Raw genomic sequence first — 25,016 nt, forward strand, 5'->3', positions numbered from 1 at the left:
TCATACTGATTGATTAACACTGCATTCAGAGATAAGCGTTGCCATGAAAGAAACTGAGGTTTGGGATCTCAGGTAAATTTGGATTTTCAGGTATCATAGAGATATTTGCTGCTACAATAAATGAAGAACCACTTAGACATAATATTTGGCCATTTACAAATGGAAAAACTGGTTGGACAAAATAGAATGACCAGTGTTATTCTCCCAACAGTGTACTAGCCCTCTCAAATTTGCCTGCTCTGAAAATTAATCTAGCTGCGGTATACTGGAGTAGTTGCAATCTCTTGTGTTCCATCTCAGTGATGCAGTATAAGGAATTGCAATAGTCTAGGTATGGGAACAAGATAGCCTATGCCAGTGTTTTTCAACCTTTTTACACCTATGGACCGGCAGAAATAAAAGAATTATTTCGAAGTGGTTTATAAAAGAGATAAGTTTAATCATCCCCTCAGTCACTAGTGCAAGCCCCGGATCCAAATGAGCTGTTAGCTGACACATCTGTTTCAGCTCCGAGGTAAATCCTAATATGTAGATATTTTTCTTAAGCATGCATGTATTGCTGTTGTAAAACTGAAAATAATATACAAATTTTGGCAGTATGTCCAATCCACTTCTATAAAATGTCCTTTTCCAAACTGCCTGCTGTGAATCTAAACATGTAAATTAGTGGTTTCTTAAAATTACTATTTTTACATGTGGAGGGGAATGTACATGCATAAATGCCATGCAAACCATTTAAAATGACTTCCACAGATTATACTGTCAAATCTACATGCTTTATTTTTCATGGAAAAATACCTTTAGAAAAAGCACCTACAAATAGATGTCCTTGGGTACTCTGCCTGTGTCAAATTTCACAGTAAAAGTATGGAAGTTCTACCACTTTGAAAATTGGTGCTAACTCTGTGAGTTAGAAGCGCTTGTCTTTGTCCTAGCGCAGACAGTTCAAAAACTTTGCTTTATTGTTTTATAATAAAAATTACTTTTATTCTCACAGCTATTTTTGGATTTTTTAGCAACACAAATAACTTTTTAGCATGTATCACTTAAAAGTCATTACAAACAATTTAAAGCAGTAAAATGTGGTTATTATCACTTTTAAAATATCTACAGCAAAGTGTTAACAGCAAGTAGATTACCAAAGCAATAACTATCAACACCTCTGAACTACAGGAAGTTGCAATTATGGCTTGCATCCACAGATTAACAGGTTTACAATGATAGTTCAACAAGGAAGGAAAAAATACTTTGTCTTCTAAATTTTGGGATTAGAGACTGACACAGGGACAGAATATGTCCCTGTCCCCGCGGCTAACTGTGAGAAACCATCTCTGTGTCATTCTTTAGTGTATGACTAATTGGTGTTCAGTCTCTTTATTAGTAAATAGATTTGACACGATCGTATTTTGGCCCACAGGGGCATGCCTCAAGAGTCTTTTAGTGAATTTATTTGTGCAAATCACGAAAGCACTTCAATATATACTATAAATAAGCTGCAGCTCTAATGAACAGCGTCTGCTGTGGTCCACGGTCGTGTCGAGTCTATTTACTAATAAAGAGACTGAATACCAATTGGTCACCTTTGTTGTTGCATTTGCTGTGAGGGCAGTTTCTCCTGTTCGCAACCAACATTATTTAGTGCAGTGATTCCCAACCCTGTCCTGGAGGAACACCAGGCCAATCGGGTTTTCAGGCTAGCCCTAATGAATATGCATGAGAGAGATTTGCATATGATGGAAGTGATAGGCATGCAAATTTGCTTCATGCATATTCATTAGGGCTAGCCTGAAAACCCAATTGGCCTGGTGTTCCTCCAGGACAGGGTTGGGAACCACTGATTTAGTGTATCTCAACCTCTGTCCTTCTACACTAACATTCTTCAATACAAGGCTTGAGGGTCAGTGACTATGCCCAATCATACTCTGATTCTTTCCTCCCTCCTTAAAAAAATGACAGAGATGGTTTCCCACAGGGACAAATTCTGTCTTGTCAGTTTCTATTTGGGTGCTGCCACTCTAGAGGAACAGGTGGCCTTAAAATTATTTTCATGCACTTAGGGCTCCTTTTACAAAGGCACGCGTTCTAGCCGTTACTGCCTCCTTTTAAGCAGGCAGTAATTTTTCAGCTAGCGCACACTATAGCGCGCGCTAATCTTGTGTGTGCACTAAAAAAGCTAGTGCACCTTAGTAAAAGTCCTTATTTTCAAAAATTAAATTAGGCCCCCTTTTATCAAGCTGCATTAGGGTTTTTTTATCGCTGGCTCCAACACTCATAGGAATTCTATGAGCATCGGAGCTTTTACCACAGTGGAGGGCGATAAAAAACCCTAACGCTGCTTGATAAAAGGGGGCCTTAGATTTTAAGCATAGCCAACATTTAGCAAGCCAATGGTACATTTTGAATTTTAAATACATATGCATACACTGTCCTGAAAAATAAAATAAAAATAATATAACAGGTCACTTAGCTCATTCATAGGGAAGCTAAGGCTTGGTTTATTTAGACTTTATTGCCTCAATGTATCTGTAGAATGAAGTTAAATGTTACTCAAAAAGGCATTTATGTGAAATGATAAACAGTAGGATGCTGTAAGTTGTTACAAAAATATTTTAACACCCTTAGGGTACAATGCTGGCTACACACGATGGAAATTGCTCCTCCCTGCACAGTCAAGGAGTCTGGTCACTATCAGAGCTGTCAAGTTACCCATTCCAAGAGGAAGATTTTTTGGCCAGTCCTGGTGTCAACTTATATCCCAAAGCAGTGTAGTATTTGTAGTCTATGATTCTATGGTGGTATACAAATAAAAATTGTATTGTATCCACTGAAATTCAGAGGTGCCAAGTCTCACACACTGAGTGTGTCACACTCATTTGAAAGGTCTTGCTCTCACACTCAGCCATATTTCTCACTCATTAGAGCTTCAGTATCAGTGAACTGATCATGATCACTACTTTCATGAGAGAGAAGCTTTAGAGAAGTAAACCAAGCGGCCCAACCATTAAGAAGAAATCCAAGTACACCTTTTTGCCTACTGCTTCTCCTTGCCCTGTCCTTTTCCCCTTTACTGCAAGTACATCTGCACTGAAACTGATGTACCTACGTTTAACAACAGGGTGGAAAACAATTTTCAGCTCTTAAAATTTACCCAAATTGCTCCCCATTTTCTTTCACAGGATCCAAAGAAAACCCAATTATCATTTAATGGTGCCTTGATTCATTTGCAATATCACACTTAAATCATTCTCTGGATGTACCAAGTGAAAAAATCTATTCGGCCTTTGGAACGGTTCACCCTTGGTATCTCTAGTGCTGCAGGACCCATAAAGCATCAGGACAGGACTGGCAGAAATCCAGAAGTGGCCAAAAAGTCTCCCTCCTGGGATGAGCAATTCGGCAGCACCCACAGAGCTGCCTCCTATGATGCCGGCCCTATATATCAGCGACGCGTTTCGGAAGAGTACTTAAATGTCGCTGAGAGAAAGTTTGAGCACTGACGGTCCAGGCCTGTTTCCCTCACCGCCTCAGGCCGGTTGAATTTCGCCTGCCTAAACGTCTCTGGGTTAACTCCGAGCCCACTCAACACACGGCACAACGCAGCGATCGCTTCTTTCAACCGGCCGTTCGTGGCACGACTCATTTCCAGCCGGCTCAATCTCAGCCTCTTTTCGGATCTGGCGCCGCCACCTCCGATGTTACCGCCAAAGATCCCATTGACTAGCAACCCGATCCCCCGCCGACGAGAGGTGCCCTACGCTCACTGCCAAGAGCGACGCCGAGACGGGAGGCGTCAGACTCGCATCTCTAGAGAGCGCCCCCTCTTGGAAAGAGAGCACAGGGGATCTGAAACCACTGCGAGTCCCGAAATGGTCCAGTCGCGTTTTTAATTCAGTGTGGGAAGACGAGGGCTGGTTTAGTAATGCTATTTTTTATTCTGAAACAAAAATCACTGTAAAGTGGAGAAAGAAAAGGCATGAAAACTTGAAAAGCCATAGAAACATTTTATTATTATTTTTAAAGGCCTGAGGAGTTACAAATACGTCTTTCTGGAGTAATTTTCAGATCCTGCCAAATTGCCCAGTTCCAAGGGGAAGATTTGGGGCCAGTGCAGTCTTTTTTATTTTTTTTTTTGACAACCCTATCATGGGCATAGGCAGCAGGGTGCTGTTGCTCCCGCCAAGGCCTTTTCTCTGTTGCGTCACTAGGACGTGACAGAGGAAAGGCCCTGGTGGGGCTGGCTGCATAGAGCCTGTTTACAGTGTTTCCTTTGATGGCTAGCCACTGCTGCTGCTGCTTTGGGAGAGCTGGCAAGTAAGAAATACCAGCAGTATAAGGGGAGGGGGGGGTCAATTGGAGGCCAGACCTACGGGGGGGGGGGAGGGAAGAGGTTGTCAGGTCAGAAGTAGAATGCCAAGGAGATGTCATGGAGATGAGGGGGATCAGAGAGTGAGCAACGGAAGAGTCGCAGAAAGAGGAGGGGAGAGGAAGGGTACAGATGGTGAACTGCAATTTGAGGGGGGGAGAGGAGGGGACATGGATGATGGACCCACAGGGTGAAGGGGAGGGGATGGGACGAAGATGGATGCTGGACCCTTAAGTGGGGGAGGAAGAAAGTAACCCTGACTAGAAGGGAAGGTGGGAATGGAGGATGAGATGCAAGTGAGAGAGGTAATGGGGTGAGGAGACATGGATGTTTCTACACTTTGAAAACTTATTGCTCTGCTTCTGTTATTTAATTTCAGTCTTCAGTCAGGACTAGATTCTCAATACTTTGCGGTAAAAACCGATGGGTCACTGTCGCAGCTATTATTGTAGCGATTTCAAAAAGACAAGTCATTCTCCTAAAACCGCACATGCAAATGAGATTGGCAGAGAGTAGTGAAGGTTCGCTAAATCTGCATGTGCCCATCGCTGGTGATAGCGAACGGAACATGCAAATAATAAACGCAATAAAAAAATTGAAGATCGGCAGGAGGGATGCCCACTACCTCCTGTCGCCGACATGCATCCCCCACCCCAACGGCAACAGGAGAGATACCCACTCCCTCCCATTGCTGACATCAAGCAATCCCCCAATGCCCACTCCCACTCCCAAGCAATGTACCCCCCCCCCGACACCCCTGTGCCTCCGACGACCCCTTTTCCCCTTTCATTGTTTACGATGGTTCCCCAGAGGGATGCCTACTCCCTCCGGCCAGCAGGCCCGCCTCTTAAAAATAGCAGGCCTTCCCCTCCCTGGTGTATCCTGGGGTGCACTGGGGAGGGGCCTAAGGCTCTGATTGGCCTAGATTGTTTAAGGCTCCTCCTATGGCAGAATCCAAGAAGATATCATGCTGCTTTATTTCTGGGGGTAAGCAATAGCTTTCCCTAGGTCTACTGTAATAAAGGTTTAAGGGCTTTACCTCCAGGTGCATTTTTCAGTGGGTAATATTTCATTAAGCAATAATTAAAACAAAACTGGTCATGTGGTTTTTGCTTTGATTATTTGCAAAAATACTTAAGGAAACTGCAACATGCACTTTTGTTTATTACCCCCTCTGTGCCCACATGTTATTGCCAATTAATTAAAATGGTAGCAAAAATCTATTCACAGACACTGAGCACAGCCAAAAAGCATAAAAGAAGTTGAGACTCTTGGAAGTAATTTTCATTTATTCAGAACCAGTTTCCAGGGATGTGCTAAAGAATTAGCAACCGGAAACCATTAGATGGCACCAATGTCTTGATGCAGAATTAAACTACATATTTCATATCAACCCATGAGGAAGGAAGTTAAAATGTCTTTTATGGTTTGAGGTACTTTAAATGCGAGCTTGAACCTCCCTCCTCTTTCATTTTCCTCGGCTGTCCACCCATTCTCCCTTCCTTTTACCTTCCCTGTGTCCACCCCTTCACTGCTCCCCTTCTCCACCAGCAATCCTTCTCCCTTTTTTTTATCTCCCCCCCCTGTCCATCAGCACCTCTTTCATGTCCCCCTGTTCAGCAGTACGCCTCCCTTCCTTTTTCTTCCCCCCTTGCCCAGGCCTCCCTTCCTTTTTCTCCCCCCCCCCCTGGTTTGTTCCCCTGTCCAGCAGCACCCCTTACCTCCCGTCTGGCCTCCGGACAGCCGCCGCGGACTGCAGCCGCCAAGATCCGCTGCGGCCGACAGTCTCTACCTGCTTTGCCCCTGTTACACTATCTTGAAGAGTGTCGAGCAGTGACGGAGGCAACGGTGGATTAGCCGCTGGAGGAGGAGACTGGCGGGGAACGGAGAACAGGTTCAGGGCTGCCAGGGGGGAGGGAAGAGGGGAGGAGTGAGCCCGGCTGAGACTGGCAGGAAGAGGAAGGCGGAGCAGGTGAGGCTAGAGACAGAGATTCGTGCGCATGTGCACTCCTACCTGCGGTGCCCTACAGTGCACGGAAAACGGAACACGCAGATGGAAGTGCGCATGCGCGAGTAGGCTTTTATTATATTAGATACAACTTTAGAGTAGGGGTGTTCAAAAGAGGAGTTTTGGTGAAGTGTGAACAGAGTTACAATTTACATATATATGAGGGTTCTTCAAAAAGTTTTCGCACTTTCATATTTTCACAGGAAATGGGGTGGGAGAACTGATAAGAGGGCGTGTCATAGAAAGTCATGTGACTAGTCAGGCAAAACAGGATGATTATGTGAAAAAGTGATGTAATTTGCTTTTGAGATATTTAATAAATAGTGCTTAAAAAATAAAGTGTAGAAACTTTCTGAAGATCCCTCTTGAAATACCCATCTACTTTGTGTGCTAACATTTTTGCCTGCTTTCAAGTAAGCATAAATGTTAATGCCTTCAATCTGGGCATGATTTCTTCAGGATTTCTGCTAGTATTTTTATAAAGACCTATAGGTGCCTATGGTACTCATTTTCAAAGAAGATGGACATCTCAGAATGGCCAAAAATGGTCCATCTGCTGAAAACATCTAAATCGCGATTTTCAAAAGGCAGGATTTGGATTTTTCTACTGCAGTTCGTGCAGTTAGAGGTGTGTTTTGGGCAGGATGAAGGCATACCCCAAATTAGGACATCTTTCAGCAATAATGGAATGAGAAGAAATATCCAAGACAAAAAAAGAAGGACCTGTTTCAATCATGTCCAGGGTGCAAAGCCTTGATTGAGCAGCAGTCCATTGGAAGGATGAAGGCATGACCCCCTCCTTAATCCCCAGTGGTTACTGATCCTCTCCCACCCCCTGTGCAAATCTGCCTTCTACGGACCCTAGTTCTTCAGTTTATACTATTCATTTTCTAATTAGAGAACCACTTAACTGGTTATTACCACTGAAAATTAGCTGGTGGTGCCTAAGTGAAAACCAAGTATTTTGGGGGGTGTTCCAGGGGCGGAGTAAGCACTTGGTCATTTAAATGCCAATAGTCAGCACTTAACCAGCCTGGGTAGTTGCATAAATGGAACCACATAAAAGTCAGTCCTGTTTTTCCTCCCCTTTTATAAAGCCATGTTAGCGACTGTTGCATGGCATAAGCTCCGAAGTCCTTTAAATCCCTATGGGCTTCGTGGCAGTTACCACAGCAACTTGCCCTAATTGGCTCCATAAAAGAGGCCCTTAATGTGGTAACCCATGGCCAGTTAAGTTCTGAATGTCAACTTAACTGGCTACGTGTTAGTTGGATCCACATAAACTGGATATGGCCCTGCATTGACTATCTGGAAATAGCACTGCCTGCTGAGAATTTACCTCTAACTTAACAAAAAAAAAAAAAACCCCATTCCATTCTGACTGGGATCTTTTCTTTCACAAATAGTTACCCAAGCTAATACTGACCTAGTAAATCTCAAGCTAACCAGTCTTTGTAAAAGGAACTGAAGATCTATCATATCTAGGGTGGCCAGTTGTCTGGGAAAACTCAGGCATGACTTTTTAGAGGACTGTCTAAATGCCCAGATGGATTTCCAACATGCAGCAGTTTGGCCGGGTTTTGGAAGGCCCTGAGAATTTGATGTCATCGTGTTGCATCCATTTATGCTCGGAGGCCCTCCAGATGTGGCCCGGACTCAGGGAAGAACAGATGAGGTTTGTGTGTAAAAATAAAATTCAGATATACCACAATGCTAAGGATTAGATACATGCATAAATATATAGGTACTAGTGTATAAGCCCATTACATTTACGGGTGCTAGAATATATGTCTGTCTGTCATTCTTTCTTTCTGTCTCTCTCCCTGCCCCTGTCTCTTTCTTCCTTTGTGTCTCTCTCCCTCCCGCTGTCTATCTTTCTATCTCTCTCCCTCCTGCTGTCTGTCTTTCTTTCTGTCTGTCTCTCTCCCTGCCCGCTGTTTGTCTCTCTCACTGGCCCGCTGTCTGTCTGTCTCTCTCCCTGGCCCGCTGTCTGTCTATCTTTCTGTCTGTCTCTCTCCTTGGCCCCCTTTGTCTGTCTGTCTTTCTTTCTATCTCTCTCCCTGACCCCCTGTCTGTCTTTCTTCCTCTCCCCCACCAAGCAAAGCAATAGACAGATCACAGCACTGCTGATGAACCAGGTCTTGCCAGATGGTAAAATACCAGCAGAAAAGTTGTCAGTCCTTCGTTTGTCATACAGAGGCAAAGTTCATAAGTTTCTGAATTCAAACAGTCTCTCCCACTCTTTTCCCAGAGCAGCACACAAGGAGACTTTCTCCATAATCTTGTTTCTTTCTCAGGTAGCACACAAAGTCACACAAATCCAAGCCCCAAACTACTCCAGCACCTTTCTTTGTCTAACTAAATTATGCTCCCTTCTTCCTCAACCACAGGTCCTCCCCACGGACCAGTCAATGCCCATCCTGAAGGGGCATTCTGCGATGACATAGCAGAATCATGAAGCCTGCTTGTCAGTATCAGATGGGACCACAAATCATGGCATAAATATAAAGTACCAGGCACAAATTATCCAAGTTCTGCAAATGTAGTCTCTCTCCTCCACACATTCCACTGGGGAAACAAGGGGCCCCAGTACTGGTAAAGATGACTTTGTCCAAACACACACAGCTTGTAAAATTCCAAGATGCCGCAGGCGGGAAGAAAATGGTTCTTAGCCTAAATTAGGCCACTGACCTAAAATGGCAGTGCAGGAATAGCTCTGCAGACCCACCCCATGAAGATCAGCAGAAGGGATGCCCAGGATCTCCTGCCTCAGAAACCTGGACCCCTTACACTCCTGACCCCACCCTGCAAAGATCACAGCCACCTGGACCTCCTGTGTTCCCGACCCCAACCCCTGCAAAGATCATGGCCACTTGGACCCCCATGCTGCCGATCCTCCCCCCTGCAAAGATTGTAGCCATCCAGACTCCTCATACATTCTTGACCCCTCCCCCCATGAAGATCATTGGCAGGAGAGATACGTACTCCCTCTTGCTTTGGCCACTCAGACCCCCTGCCCTGCCCTAATACCTTATACTGAAGAAATCAGCACGAGGGATGACTAGACCCTCCTGCCGGCAGGCCCACTTCATCATCCTGGGGAAAGGGCCTTAAGCATCTGAAGCAATCGGGGGAGAAGCCTTAGGTGCCTGAGCCAGTCAGGGCCTTAGGGTCTTCCTGGTGCATCCCAAGGTACACTGGAAAGGGGAAGGTCCACCATTTTGAAGAGGCAGGCCTGCCAGCAGGAGGGACTGGGCTTCCCTGCTGCTGTGTTCGCCACTATAAGGTACAGGGCGGGTGGGGGAGTTTGGGTGGCCGAGGCAGAAGGGAGTAGGCATCACTCCTGCCAACAATTTTCATGGAGGGGTCGGCAGTTTAGGTGGGGATTTGGATGGCCACAATCTTCAATGGGGTTCGGTTTTTCAAGGTAGGAAGAAGCTTTGGGCTTCTCTTGCCACTCAGTCGTTTAGGCTTCTCCTACCGGCTTTGCGCATGCATCAAAATTGCTTCCACCCCCCTCCCCCCACCACCACCATTCCACCCCCCTGGAAAGGGAGTCTGGCAGTTTCATAGGAACCAACAAACCAAAAAAAACTGCAGACTTGGTACACGATGCAGGCAGACTTTATTATGACAAATGAATTTTTGATTAAAAACCTTTTACCAGGTAAGGGACCCAACACGGTCCGTGTTTCGGACAAACCTTCGTCAGTTTCATAGGAACCAGCAACTTCTTGTCCAGGTGCAGATTTTCAAAAGGAAACTGTCACAAATCCTTTGCAGTGATAATTTTTAACTACAGTCATTGATGAAATTTCAATAATACCCTCGACACCCTTACCCACATAGGCAGCCCTAGAGTTTAGGGACTGCATCCACATTGTTTCACTTGGTGTAAATCCTTGCATCCAAAATTTGGCGTGGATTCTGGCGCTATCAGTGACGCTCAACTCAGAGTGCTGTTTAAGGAATAGCGCTTATTGCTTATTTTTTATGTCACCTAGCAGTACTCCTTATATGGAAGGATGGATACCTTCCCCCCCAAAAAAAAAAAAAATATATACAGTAAAACTACCACAAGGAGGCAGAGATGCTATTTTGGATCCCAGTGCAGTCCCAGGCAGTAGTAGATGGGGACTGTTCTTGTTTGGGCTTCCTGATAATGAACTCAGGTAGAAACATAGAAACATAGAAACATAGAAAAAGACGGCAGAAAAGGGCTATAGCCCACCAAGTCTGCCCACTCCAAATACCCGCCCTCTGATTTCACTCCCCTAGGGATCCCCTGTGAATATCCCACCTTCTCTTAAAGTCCGACACGCTGTTGGCCTCAATCACCTGCAGTGGGAGTTTGTTCCAATGATCCACCACTCTTTCAGTGAAGAAGTATTTTCTGGAGTCGCTATGGAACTTCCCTCCCCTGATTTTTAGCGGATGCCCCCTGGTGTTCGAGGGTCCCATGAGGTAGAAGATATCTTCTTCCGACTCGATACGGCCCGTGATGTACTTAAACGTTTCAATCATATCACCCCTCTCTCTTCGTTCCTCAAGTGAGTACAGCCTCAGTTTATTCAGTCTTTCTTCATACGTGAGATCTTTGAGCCCCCAGACCATCTTTGTGGCCATTCGCTGAACTGACTCGATTCTCTGCACATCCTTCCGGTAGTGAGGTCTCCAGAATTGAACGCAGTACTCCAAGTGAGGCCTCACCATGGTCCTGTACAGCGGCATCATAACTTCAGGTCTCCTGCTGACAAAACCTCTACGAATACAACCCATCATTTGCCTTGCCTTGGAGGTAGCTTTCTCCACTTGATTTGCAACCTTCATGTTATCACTAATGATCACCCCTAGATCTCGTTCCGTCGTGGTCCTGGCCAAGGTCTCACCATTTAGTATGTAAGTTCTGTGCGGGTTTTTCTTTCCCAGGTGCATTACCTTACACTTTTTAGCATTGAAGCCTAGCTGCCATGTTGCTGACCACCGTTCCAGCAGCAGTAGATCCTGTGTCATATTATCAGGCATGGTGTTTTTACCTACTATGTTGCAAAGTTTGGCGTCGTCGGCGAACAGTGATACCCTTCCTCTAAGTCCTTGGGTCATATCTCTTATGAATAGGTTGAATAGAATCGGGCCCAAGACCGACCCCTGCGGCACTCCACTGATCACGCCTGACATTTTGGACGGGGTACCGTTTACCACCACCCTCTGAAGTCTACCACTCAGCCAATCCTCAATCCATGTAGTTAGAGTGTCCCCTAATCCTATCGACTTCAGCTTGTTCAATAACCTTCTGTGTGGGACGCTATCAAAAGCTTTACTGAAGTCTAGATATACCACATCCAATGACTCTCCGGCATCCAATTGTCTAGTAACCCAGTCGAAAAAGCTGATTAGGTTAGATTGGCAGGATCTGCCCTGGGTGAATCCGTGCTGGTGGGGATCACGTAGGTTTTCCTCGTCTAGGATTGTATCAATATTTTGTTTAATCAGTGTTTCCATGAGCTTGCACACTATAGATGTGAGACTCACCGGTCTGTAGTTTGCCGTCTCTGTTCTGCAGCCCTTCTTGTGGAGTGGGATAACGTTGGCGGTTTTCCAGTCCAAGGGGACTCTTCCTGTGCGTAGGGAAAGATTGAAAAGAACAGATAGTGGTTCTGCCAGGACTTCTCTCAATTCCCTGAGCACTCTGGGATGTAGGTTGTCCGGTCCCATGGCTTTGTTCACCTTGAGTCTTGATAGTTCGTAGTAGACGCTACTGGGCGTAAACTCGAAGTCCAGAAACGGGTCATTCTGGCTGTCTCCCATCTGAAGCTGTGGACCAGCTCCCGGCGCTTCACAGGTGAAGACTGAGCAGAAGTATTCGTTTAGTAATTCTGCCTTGGCAGAATCTGATTCTACAAGGTTACCGTCCGATTTCTTCAGGCGTTCTATCCCATCTTTGTTTCTTTTCCTGTGACTAATATAGCTGAAGAAGGATTTATCCCCTTTCTTAATGTTCCGTGCTAGATCTTCTTCCATTTTGAGTTTGGCCTCCCTGACTGCTATTTTGACAGCTTTTGACCTGTCCAGATAGTCTTTTTCCGCCTCTTGTTTTCCTAAATGTTTGTAGGTGATAAATGCTTCTTTTTTCTTTTTAACGAGGTCCGAAATTTCTGCGCTGAACCATTGGGGTCTTTTGTTCCTCCTGCGCTTACTTACTGTTCTTATGTAGCGGTTTGTTGCTTCGTGTAGGGTGGACTTCAGAGTCAACCACATATCCTCTACATTGTTAGGTTGTGCTTGTTTTTGCATCTCCTGATCGACAAAAATTCCCATGCGGTCGAAGTCTGTGCCTCTAAAGTTGAGAACCCTCGTTGCTGTGTTTGACCTTGAGAAACCTTTCTTAAGGTTAAGCCATACCATATTATGGTCGCTGGAGGCCAGTGTGTCTCCAACTGAGACATCTGAGACGCTATCTCCGTTGGTGAGTACCAGGTCCAGTATCGTTTGGTCCCTGGTGGGCTCCAACACCATTTGCTTGAGTCGTGCACCCTTTATGGAGTTCAGAATTCTTTTACTGCCACTCGTAGTCGCGGAGAGTGTGTTCCAATCTGCATCGGGCATGTTGAAGTCCCCTAACAACACTGTGTCTCCCCGTAGAGTGATGTTCTCTATGTCCTCTATCAGTTCTAAGTCTTTGTCTTCTTGTTGTTTCGGAGGTCTGTATATCACACCAAGATATAGGCATTTTTCATTTCCTCTGGCCAGATTCACCCAGAGGGATTCCCCAGTGTATCTAATATCCGTAATTCTGGTAGTTTTGATGTTATCCTTAGTGTATAGTGCTACCCCTCCCCCTAACTTGCCCTCTCTGTCGCGACGTAGTAGGTTGTAGCCTGGTATAACCATATCCCACCCATGTGAGTCCGTGAACCAGGTTTCTGATATTGCTACCACGTCTAGGTCAGCGTTTATTATCTCAGTCTCTAATTCTAGAATTTTATTGCCCAAGCTGTGTGCATTGACGTACATAGCCCTCCATATCTGTGAAGAGATTCCCTTTTGGGTTAGAGTGACTCCTAAATTTTTATTGATAATTCCCTTTAAATTATCGTGGATAGCATGGGTACTTACCTTAGACTTAGAAGTGTGGGTGTGACTCGCCTCCTCAGGGTGGTTACTTACTGCTCTGGGATATAAATAAGTGCCCTCCCCCAACTTACCTAGTTTAAAGCCCTGCGGAGTAGGCGGGCCAGGCGATGTCCGAATACGTTCTTACCTCTCCTGGTTAGGTGTAGTCCGTCGGGTCCCTGCAGTCCCTGGAGTGTCTCACCGTGGTCTAGGAATCCAAAGTTCATCTCTGTGCACCACATGCGGAGCCATTCGTTAGTCCGTCGGATATGCTCTTCTCTAGCTCTGCCTTTGTTTCTTACTGGGAGGATCGATGAGAAGACCACCTGCGCTCCTATCTGCTTCAGCTTCTTTCCCAGGGCTCCAAAGTCGTCGGGAATGTTCTCCGTGGTACTTCTGGCAGTGTCGTTTGTACCTACATGGATGAGAAACATGGGAAAATGATCATTGGGCTTTATAAGTTTGTCTAGGCTGGTGGTGACATCCCGGATCCTGGCTCCGGGAAGACAGCAGACCTCTCTTGACTGCAAGTTGGGCCTGCAAATTGGTCCCTCGGTGCCCCTCAGCATGGAGTCCCCAATGACCACCACTCTTCGTTCCTTCCGGAGGGGTTGATCCGTGAGCCCTGGAATTGGGGTTAGGTGCTGAGTATTCTCCTGAGCCCCTTCCGTTATTTCCTCTGTGTTCTCTTCTTGTAGGATTTGAAATCTGTTTCTGAGGGTGAGTTGTGGGGTAATTGTAGAGTTATCCTGTTGGAGAGAAAAAGAAGAAGAGAGTGAGAATGAGGTGGATTTTCTTTGCTTGCCCGTAGAGGAGGTTACCAGTTGCCAGGGGCCGGCATCTCTAATCATCTCCTGTACTCCAATCGTTGATTTTAGGGCTGTAGGTTTGGGGGAGTCAAGGATGGACCTGTCGTGGGTTCGCTCTGTGATGTGAGACAGTTCCAGGATAGCCTCGTCGATGAAGGCCTCGTCATCTCTGATACTCCTCAGCCGCTTTACCTCCTCCCTGAGGTTCAGCAGTTCCTGCACGATGTCCTCGTCTGTGTGTCTCTGTCCCAGCTCTTCTGTCTGCGTAGAGACTGTAGTGGACGTTGGGAGTGGAATGGTCTCGGTCTGCACAGAGACCTCTGCCCTCTGATCCGTGTCACCCTCTTTCTTCTGAGTATAGACCTTGGCCATCCCCTGGATCCCTCCGGACGCTGGGGTGTTGATCTTGATAGTAGCCCTGCTGCCACGTGTCCTCCCTGCCATTTCCGGCAGATTTATTTCTGTAAAAGAGAAGGGTTGAGATATCAGAGAGTTTGTAAGGAGAACGGAGGAGAATGAGATATTAGAGAGTATGAGAGATTAGATAGAGAGTAGAGAGTATGAGAGATTAGAGTAGAGAGTATGAGAGATTTGATAGAGAGTAGAGAGTATGAGAGATTAGAGAGTCAGGGTTCTAGGGAAGATTGACTATCTGAATGAGAGTATGTAAGAAAAGTGTATGATTGTACGAAGAAAATAAAGGTGTGACTGATAGAGTATGAGAATGTAGAGTGTATATTAGGTCTGTATAAGGCCCTTTCTCAAGGCCCTTCGCAAAGGCGCTCTCGCTAAGGCGAGCGCCTTTGCTGCTCGCCTTCGCTGCGCGCCAAACGGCTGTGCGCCGTTGGCCCGCCTCCTTTTAAGGAGGGGCCCGGCGCCTTCTGCTGATGCGGTGGGGGTGGGCGGAGTTACTCTCGCCGCTACCCCGAAGCTGTTTGCCGCTCGCCTCGCCTTACACGCGCTGCCCCTGCCTGCTGAGAAGTCTCCTGCTTCCTCAGCCCTTCTCAGCCCTCTCGCTGCTCTCGCTGCAGTGGCGAAACCGTCGGCTCGCCTCCTTTTAAGGAGGGGCCCGGCGCCTTCTGCTGATGCGGTGGGGGTGGGCGGAGTTACTCTCGCCGCTACCCCGAAGCTGTTTGCCGCTCGCCTCGCCTTACACGCGCTGCCCCTGCCTGCTGAGAAGTCTCCTGCTTCCTCAGCCCTTCTCAGCCCTCTCGCTGCTCTCGCTGCAGTGGCGAAACCGTCGGCTCGCCTCCTTTTAAGGAGGGGCCCGGCGCCTTCTGCTGATGCGGTGGGGGTGGGCGGAGTTACTCTCGCCGCTACCCCGAAGCTGTTTGCCGCTCGCCTCGCCTTACACGCGCTGCCCCTGCCTGCTGAGAAGTCTCCTGCTTCCTCAGCCCTTCTCAGCCCTCTCGCTGCTCTCGCTGCAGTGGCGAAACCGTCGGCTCGCCTCCTTTTAAGGAGGGGCCCGGCGCCTTCTGCTGATGCGGTGGGGGTGGGCGGAGTTACTCTCGCCGCTACCCCGAAGCTGTTTGCCGCTCGCCTCGCCTTACACGCGCTGCCCCTGCCTGCTGAGAAGTCTCCTGCTTCCTCAGCCCTTCTCAGCCCTCTCGCTGCTCTCGCTGCAGTGGCGAAACCGTCGGCTCGCCTCCTTTTAAGGAGGGGCCCGGCGCCTTCTGCTGATGCGGTGGGGGTGGGCGGAGTTACTCTCGCCGCTACCCCGAAGCTGTTTGCCGCTCGCCTCGCCTTACACGCGCTGCCCCTGCCTGCTGAGAAGTCTCCTGCTTCCTCAGCCCTTCTCAGCCCTCTCGCTGCTCTCGCTGCAGTGGCGAAACCGTCGGCCCCGGGGAGAGAAGGTCAGAAAGTGGGCAAGGGTTAGGATCTGGGGGGGGGGGGGAGGGAAATGAAGAAATGTCAAGGAGTGTGTGTGGGAGGGTGGATCACTGTGGCTGTGCATTCTTTATTTCTAGGAGTGGGCCCACATCACATTCATTGCTGTAGTAGTTAGGGTGGGCACCTGTGATGGCAATATGTTTACTCTGTAGAGTATATGCAGGGCAGATGCAGGGTACACCCCTGGATTTTCCACATTGTCTTTGCCTTTATGGCACAATTATGTTTGCTGTTGTCTTGCAGTAAGTGCCTTAGTAAAAGCCATTACATAGTAAGGGGGGTGGGGAGTGCACCAGCACCTCTCTGCCCATCTACCTACTTATTCAAATGTCCGGCAGCGAGTAGTATCTCTTACCTGCTGCTCGTGTCAGCCTCAGCTCTCCCTCTAACTTCATTTCCTAAGAACAGGAAGTGATGTCATAGGGAGAGCAGAGGCTGGCACAAGCAGCAGGTTAGAGGTGCTGCTCACTGCCAGCGATCATCTGAAGAGGTACACTGGGGGACATGCACAGTGGGGAGAAATACAGGGGGCACATGGCACAGTAATGCTGGGCACCATTGCCCTGAACACCTCCTTCCCTCACGATGCTGCTGAACAGCAGCAAGATTATTGTTGGGAGGTAGGAAAAGGGAAAGTACTTGCAGGTTGTTGGGGTTTTTTGTTTTTTTTTAAATCAGATTGGCTTCCACAAAATAAAATGTTGTTTGTTCAAGTTATTAAACTTTCAAAGTGATTAAAAATCAAGAACCAAATGCACAAGAGATAAGTTCCAAAAAGTTCCAAAAGAACCTTTCTGTTACTAGCCACGAAATTGAGAGTTATTAAACTTGTTAACATTTCATAAAAAGCTGATGATTTTTCTAGTCCCATGACTTGTAAGGGCTGGAAATACGGATAAAGTGTACAGATATAGGATGTATTATTTATATCTTGTTTTCTATTTGTCTGCATTTGTTTTATTAGTTTGTCAATCATTTTGAATGAATCTTTCACTAAAATGATATATACAATAGTATTGACAGATAAATATCTATTTATTGGGATTTATTAACCACTTTTATGAAGAAATTCACCCAAAGCAGTATGAAGCTAAAACATGTAGCTGAGAATCACCCAGTTAAGACAAACCAGCTGTTAGCAATGGGTTCATAAGACAGAGGAAATTAAGTAAATAGTAGTTGATTCCAGACCACATAAATGATGATCAGATGTTTCTAACATTGGGAGGAAAACTCTTCTATTTTTGTAAGCCATATCCAATGTCAGAAGTGGGTGGACTTAACTAGTGGTATGTGTTTGAAGAATTCATTAGTTTATATGTTTGGTTTGTGAAAGATGAAAGAGTAATGGTTTTTGTTGTAGGCAGAAAACTCTTCGACTGCACGGCTGTTTTAAATCTGGCCCATATCACTACCAGCTCTAGTTTCCTGTCTGCCTGCTCATTTCGTTTCCTTTAGTTTGCTATTAGTATGATCACAGCTTCCTCACGGATCCACCTGTGAACCACAATTGCACAGTTATTCCAGTGAACAGTGACATCTAGATCACTTGATGGACAGTACATTTCAGTGAAGCTTGCTATGCCACGGCCGGATATTCCCTGCATTCCCCATTTTTCCTCTCTTCTCAGAGTAGTTGACTTGTTGCATTCTCCCAAGAGAAAGCCCAGAGGGATAGAGGCGTGCTCATAGATGCAGGGAGCACTTCATGGCACACTGTACAGCTGAAATTCATTCTCTCTGTGCCTCCTTGGGGCCTTCTTTTCACCCTTACCAATAAGTGGCTGCACTTGTTATCCAAGAAAAGAAAAGTTATTAAAGAATGTCATGTGAGGTATGAATAGTGAAAATGTTTACCTTTCTCTGTGGATCTGAAAGGAAAACCAACATGGCCGATTGGTTCACAAGTAGTCGTTGCTAAAGAATGCAGTATTAGAAGACACTAAGAAACTCATCATGTTGATAAGTTTGGTAAACATTTAGAAACATAGAAACATGATGGCAGATAAATGCCAAATGGCCCATCTAGTTTGCCCATCCACGGTAACCATTATCTCTTTCTCTCTCCGAGAAATTCCACGTGACTGTCCCAGGCCCTCTTAAATTCAGACACAGTCTCTGTTTCCACCACCTCTTCCAGGAGACTGTTCCATGCATCTACCATCCTTTCCGTAAAAAAGTATTTCCTCAGATTACTCCGGAGCCTATCACCTCTTAACTTCATCCTATGCCCTATCATTGCAGAGTTTCCTTTCAAATGAAAGAGACTCGACTCATGCACATTTATATTACGTAGGTGTTTAAATGTCTCTATCATATCTCCCCTCTCCAGCCTTTCCTCCAAAGTATACAGATTGAGATCTTTAAGCCTGTCCACATACGCCTTATTATGAAGACCACGCACAATTTTAGTAGCCTTCCTCTGGACCGACTCCATCCTTTTTATATCTTTTTAAAGGTGCGGCCTCCAGAATTGTACACAATATTCCAAATTTATTTATTTATTTAAAACATCTATGTGGGTAACAGCATCAGATGCCTTATAGCCTATCCTATATTTGGCAAGGAACTAGAGTGAGAAACTCACCTGTAATCAATGCTCCTTTCCACACAAACAACATACAATGTTCTTCTGGGGTTGCATAGGTCTAGAACAATGGTCTCAAACTCAAACCCTTTGCAGGGCCACATTTTGGATTTGTAGGTACTTGGAGGGCCTCAGAAAAAATAGTTAATGTTTTATTAAAGAAATGACAATTTTGCATGAAGTAAAACTTTATAGTTTATAAATCTTTCCTTTTGGCTAAGTCTTAATAATAATATTGTCATCTATAGCTAAAGAGACATATGATCAAAAAACTGTTTTATTTTACTTATGTGATTATGATAAACATACCAAGGGCCTCAAAATAGTACCTGGCAGGCCATGAGTTTGAATTCACTGGTTAAAACAAACATGACAGTACATAATAAGACAGTATATAACCTATTATCCAAAACCTATGCTTAAAACAGTTAAGGCAGTAAACTAACAATTCAAACATTACTCATATTTGGAAAGGCCAAGCAAAATATGCTTTCAGGCTTTTCCCAAAAACCAAGAAATCAGGACTTAAACGAATGAAGTCTGGAATTGAATTCCATAATATTGGTCCAGCCACTTGAAACATTTGGGAATGATTCACAACTTTAGTGACTGAGCGTAAGTGAGGAACTGCCAGAAGGACCCTAGCTTGTTATCTTAAACGACAACATGGTACGTATGTCGGCAGCAAGGAGGCAATCACCCTTGTTAAAAACCAAGGTCAATATCTTAAATTGTATTCTCCATGTAAAAATTGGGAAGCCGTGTGATGGCAGTTTCTGAATTGGAGAGATCCTTGAAAAAACAGCAATCAGTGTTTGAAAAAGCCCATCAATTAATTGAAGCTTGCATATGAAATAACCGGATCATCAAAACCGTTTTCAGATGGAGATTTTGTTAAGAAATGTGTAGTAATGACAGCAGAATTCATGTGTCGAGATAAGTGACAAGATTTTGGGAAATATTAGCTTCTCAGGAAACAAAGCTGTAGGGAGAAATTTTGATTTGTCAGACAATCTGAATTGTCAATTGGACAACGTCCAGTCCTTTACTGAATTTTCAGTTGCAATACAGATAGAATTCATAAGGCCTACCTTGCAGTTTTAATTTCAGCATCATGAAGTTGTGGGTTCAAACCCACCTTGCTCCTTCTGACCCTGGATTGGTCACTTGATTCCCCGCCCCCCTCCCAATGCCCCAGGTACATTAGACAGATTGTGAGCCCACCAGGACAGACAGGGAAAAATGCTCGAGTACTTGAATAAATTCATGTAAACTTTCTGAGCTCCCCTTGGAGAATGGTATAGAAAATTGAATAAATAAAGATGTTAATAAATACATAGACAAAAAACAAACATTCCTAGAAATGGTTCAATGAATGACAAAGCAACTAGTGAAGACATCTCCAACTGTGTGATGAGAGCACTAGATAAATTTGGTATAGATTGGACACAAGCTGTGTGCTGTGAGTCTGACTACAGAGAGTGCACCACAAATGATGGGTAGAAAAGTTTAAGTTGCTGCTGGGCTAAAAGAAAAAACTGTTAGTTGTTTGAGTTTTGGGAGGAGGTGGATGCTGCCGTGGACTTTGGAGAGAGGTCTGTGGACTCAATTTTATTGGACTCCTGGGGTCGCTTATCTGAATAGCAGCACTATGGTGGCAAGTCAAATGCGCGCAAGACAACTGCGCACGGACAATTGCACGCAGACAAGTGAGTGCAAAAAAACTGAGCACAAACACAATTGTGCGCAACGACAATTGAGCGCAAGACAATTTGCACATTTGACTATGAACCCAGCACTATACGTGCATTTTTTAAAAATACCACAGCCACCATTGTAAAATAGACCACATTTGTCCCTGGCTTTAAATATTAACTCAGTTGTGTTCTGAGTTGAAAAGTAGAGATGGAGATGTTCTGGTTATTGCACCCAAAAAATGTGCAACTAGGGTTAACCCATGCTGAGAGCCTGTGAATATATTATATGGCTCATTTCATGCTTTTCTCTGCTCATTAATCTTTTTTAAGACCTACAGTCATTACCTCCTCCACCCTATCTGACATCAGGCACAATGCACATCTGGATTAGGGGTGGAGGGAGAATCTTGAGTACAGCCCAACAAACGTCCAGGGGGGAAAAGTTAGGCCACTTATGTAGCTGCTTATACTGACAAGAAATTCAGAGCTTTTTGCTTGTATTGTGCTGTAAGTTCAAGCATATGAGTCTCATGTGGGTTAAAGTCCCCACCTAAAATTCCGTCATTAAATCTTAATTATGTGCTGTTACAGATGTTAGCTTTCCTGATTTTAACCATATTCATGGACACAATTAAGACTGAAACCTCTGATTTCTTTTGTCTATCTTCGTTAGATTGTGAATACTATAGAGCAGGAATCCTTTCTTCTATGGCCTAGATCAGGGGTCTCCAAAGTCCCTCCTTGAGGGCCGAATCCAGTCGGGTTTTCAGGATTTCCCCAATGAATATGCATTGAAAACAGTGCATGCACATAGATCTCATGCATATTCCTGATTTTCAGGATTTCCCCAATGAATATACATGAGGTCTATTTGCATGCACTGCTTTCATTGTATGCTAATAGATTTCATGCATATTCATTGGGGAAATCCTGAAAACCCGACTGGATTGCGGCCCTCGAGGACCGACATTGGACACCCCTGATCTAGTCCTATGTTTCTTAAGTAGTGCTGTAGAAATGATGAATAATAGAAATGGCAGTAGTACGGAGTCAGAGTAATAAGGTTCCAAGCTATAGTAAGCTTTCCTTGTACTCATGTATGGGGGGCATTGCTACTGCTTCACTAGATAAATAAATATCCACGAGGCCACCCTGAGGCACTTTGTTCAATGATTGTAGTTTGAAATATATGCACTATAATAATAATAATAATAACTTTACTCTTTTATATCGCCATCACCAGCAGTTCTAGGCGGTTTACATAAAAGAGATACTGGACAATCAGTGAAAAATACAGTTGCACAATGGATACAGGCCAGGTTTTCAGGATATCCACAATGAATATATATGAGATGGATCTGCATGCACTGCCTCCTTGAGATGCAAATCCATCTCATGCATATTTATTGTGGATATCCTGAAAACCTGTGGCTCTCGAGGACCGGAATTGCCTGTCCCTGCACTAGACCACGGGTGGACAACCTGTGGCCTATGGGCCAAATGCAGCCTACCATTGAAATTTTTGTGGCCCCAAGACCATAAGAAAAATATACAGAAAGCATCATTAACCAGAATTGTGGCTATTTTAAATACCGTATTTAGCATATATTTTCAGAATAGCTACTCTTGTACTTTGTTTACATCATTTTTAATTGCATTTTTTACTTATTTATTCATTTATCAAAGAAGGTCTTTGAAGTTCTGTGCATTTTCAGTTCCAACATTAAGTAAAGCTGCGACCCACTAGGACCAGTACTGACATTCATGCAGCCCCTCTATATCTAACAGTTGCCCTCTTCTACACTAGGGAGTTGATGTTCAAATCTTCTGTGACTTAGGAGAACATAAAACTAGCAATCTCAACTTTCCTTTTGTCTTCAAAATGTCCAGAAGTGAATGCTGAATAATAAATGGATTTTTAAAGGTTTTGGGTAAAGAAACAGAGGAGATACTATTTAGCCCATTGCAGTCAGCAATGTTTTAACACCAGCCAGCCCTAGTAAAAAGCAACCGTATCTGGATGATGGCTGCTGCTGAAAGTCTTGAGTTTGCAATCAGTGTTGCAGCTATCTGGAAAGTTGAAATATTCATCTGCTCTCTGGATAGCCAATCTGCATACATTTAGGACAGCGATTTTTCTGTTTCATTGGATAGCAGTGCTGAAAATCGCCATTATCCAGATAAGTGCTGGCTCTACCCGCAGATCACCCAGCACAAGTTTAGTGTAGTTTATTAATTTATATTCTGCGTAATTAACTCTGCAGATAAAAATCACATACATAATTTTAAATCATACCCAATACAATTTTTTTTTTTTAATTCATTTTATACATTAAAAAAAAAACCCTTAACAGACCATCTGCCATTTGACTTATCTTTTCAATAAGCTGAGGAAAGGTCAACTCTAAAATGCTTCTTAAAATAAATGTGTCTTCAATAATTTATTGAATTGAGTTCTATCTTTCATCGTCCTAATTTACACTGGTAAATTGTTCTACAAGATTGGGACCGCTATAGAAAATGTCTTTGCTTAGTGTCTTCTTTTTCTCATCACTGGATCAGTTAACTGACAGGCACCTGCAGATCTTAGAGTCCTATTAGGCTGATAGATCATAAGAATTGTTCCAAAATAAAAATCAGAATCTTGTTTCAAGGCATTATGAATTAGAGCAAAATCTTAAAATTATTATTTTTACCACAGACAAGCAATGAAAATTCTTTATTTAGTACAAGAGTAATATCCTGAAAACATGAGTAACCAGAAATAAGTCGTGCTGCTGTATTCTGAATAAGCTGCAACACTCTAATATTGGTTTTAGGTAAACCCAGATAAAAGGCATTGTACTAATCCAAGCCACTAATGACCAAACTCTGAACCATTAACTTAAAACTTCTGTTGAGATACAACCCTTCAATCTACTTAACATCAATTTAAAAAATGAGCTCTGAACTACCTTTCCAATATGTGATTTGAAATTTAAATAAAGTATCTAACACCTGGATGTACAGATGATAGACCATTAAAAAAAAAAAAATTGGAAGTATTTTTCGAGAATGGACATTTTGGTGCTGCTTACTTTGGGCAACTAGCGCCCTATGTCCAAATGGGACTTAGTCGTTTCTTTTGCCATTATAAAATACTACCTTAACACTCAGATTTTGGGCAACTTTTAGCACGTTTCATAGAAATGCACTCTTTCTGTATTAGCTGTGCTTAATAGTTAGAGCAGCAAGACGAGAGCCAGGCAAGTCAGAGTTCAAATCCTACTTAACTCTCCATTGCCTCAGGGACAAACTTGACTGCGACCCTTACAGGGACAGGAAAATACCCACTGCACCTGATTGTTAACTCACCTTGACCTACTACTGAGAAAGATGTGAGCTAAATCCAAATCCGGAATCCATTACTAGGCATATTGTGAATCAATCAATAATCACTTAAGTTTTACTGTGCCATAATAGCACAACCTTCCTTGAGTCACACAACTAGAGCCTACCAAGGAAAAGGCAGCACTGTAAACATTGCAGTGGGCAGAAGAATATAAATATTTTCTGTTTTATTTCAATTTATAAACCTTTAAAGTGAACTAACATTGCTACAGCATTATTTCACCCTAAATTAAAAATAAAATTATTTTTTTCTACTTATATTATCTGGCCATTTAATTTTTCTAATCATATAGGTCCCAGTCTCTGGTTACTGCTTTCATGTCTTTTCTTAGTTGAGTCTCCTATTCATTTGATACTCTTCTCCTTTCTTCTTCATTTCTTCCACTACATCTGTCTCTGGCACCATCGTTTTCTTTAGCTTTCTTCAATTTTTCCGATTCTCTATCCATTCAGATTTCATTCATTCTTACTATCCAGTCTTCAAGTTTCCTTTTTTAACTGCATCCCCATTCTGCTTTCCTTCCTCTTTTCTTCTTCTTTCCCATTTTTACTGTTCCTCCTCATTCTCCTCTCTACTTTCCTTTCCCTATTTTCTCTCTCCCCTCCAATTCATCCTTTCTCAAATTCCTCCTCTCTGATTTTCCTTCAATAAGAACATAAGAATAGCCTTACTGAGTCAGATCAATGGTCCATCAAGCCCAGTAGCCTGTTCTCACGGTGGCCAATCCAGGTCACTAGTACCTGGCCAAAACCTAAGGTGTAGCAATATTTCATGCTACCAATACAGGGCAAGCAATGGCTTCCCCCATGTCTTTCTCAATAATAGACTATGGACTTTTCCTCCAGGAAATTGTCCAAACCTTTCTTAAAACCAGCTATGCTATCCGCTCTCACCACATCGTCTGGCAATGCATTCCAGCGCTTAACTATTCTCTGAGAAAAAAAAGAAAAAGTCCTCCAATTGGTTTTAAAAGTATTTCCATGTAACTTCATCGAGTGTCCCCCTAGTCTTTGTAATTTTTGACGGAGTGAAAAATCGATCCACTTGTACTCGTTCTACTCCACTCAGGATTTTGTAGACTTCAATCATATCTCCCCTCAGCTATCTCTTTTCTAAGCTGAAGAGCCCTAACCATTTTAGTCTTTCCTCATATGAGAA

The 25,016-nt window shown here is 44.1% G+C and overlaps 1 protein-coding gene across 3 annotated transcripts in view; it reads right to left on the reverse strand.

The window, feature by feature from the left end:
• The window catches only part of TEDC1 (tubulin epsilon and delta complex 1), a 130,755-nt gene that overhangs the window by 76,215 nt on the left and 29,524 nt on the right, over positions 1 to 25,016 (reverse strand). The window contains exon 1 of one of the 3 annotated variants that reach the window (XM_033953316.1): positions 3,521 to 3,793. The exons of 1 other annotated variant lie outside the window; for it this stretch is intronic. In XM_033953316.1, coding sequence (XP_033809207.1) covers positions 3,521 to 3,640 — 120 coding nt within the window. In that variant the 5' untranslated portion in view covers positions 3,641 to 3,793. Of the gene's footprint in view, positions 1 to 3,520; positions 3,794 to 25,016 lie in introns of those variants that run through there. One more of the 3 variants, XM_033953315.1, reaches the window with a different exon arrangement.

Source organism: Geotrypetes seraphini, chromosome 7 (genome assembly GCF_902459505.1).
Source record: "Geotrypetes seraphini chromosome 7, aGeoSer1.1, whole genome shotgun sequence".
Lineage (NCBI taxonomy): Eukaryota > Metazoa > Chordata > Amphibia > Gymnophiona > Dermophiidae > Geotrypetes > Geotrypetes seraphini.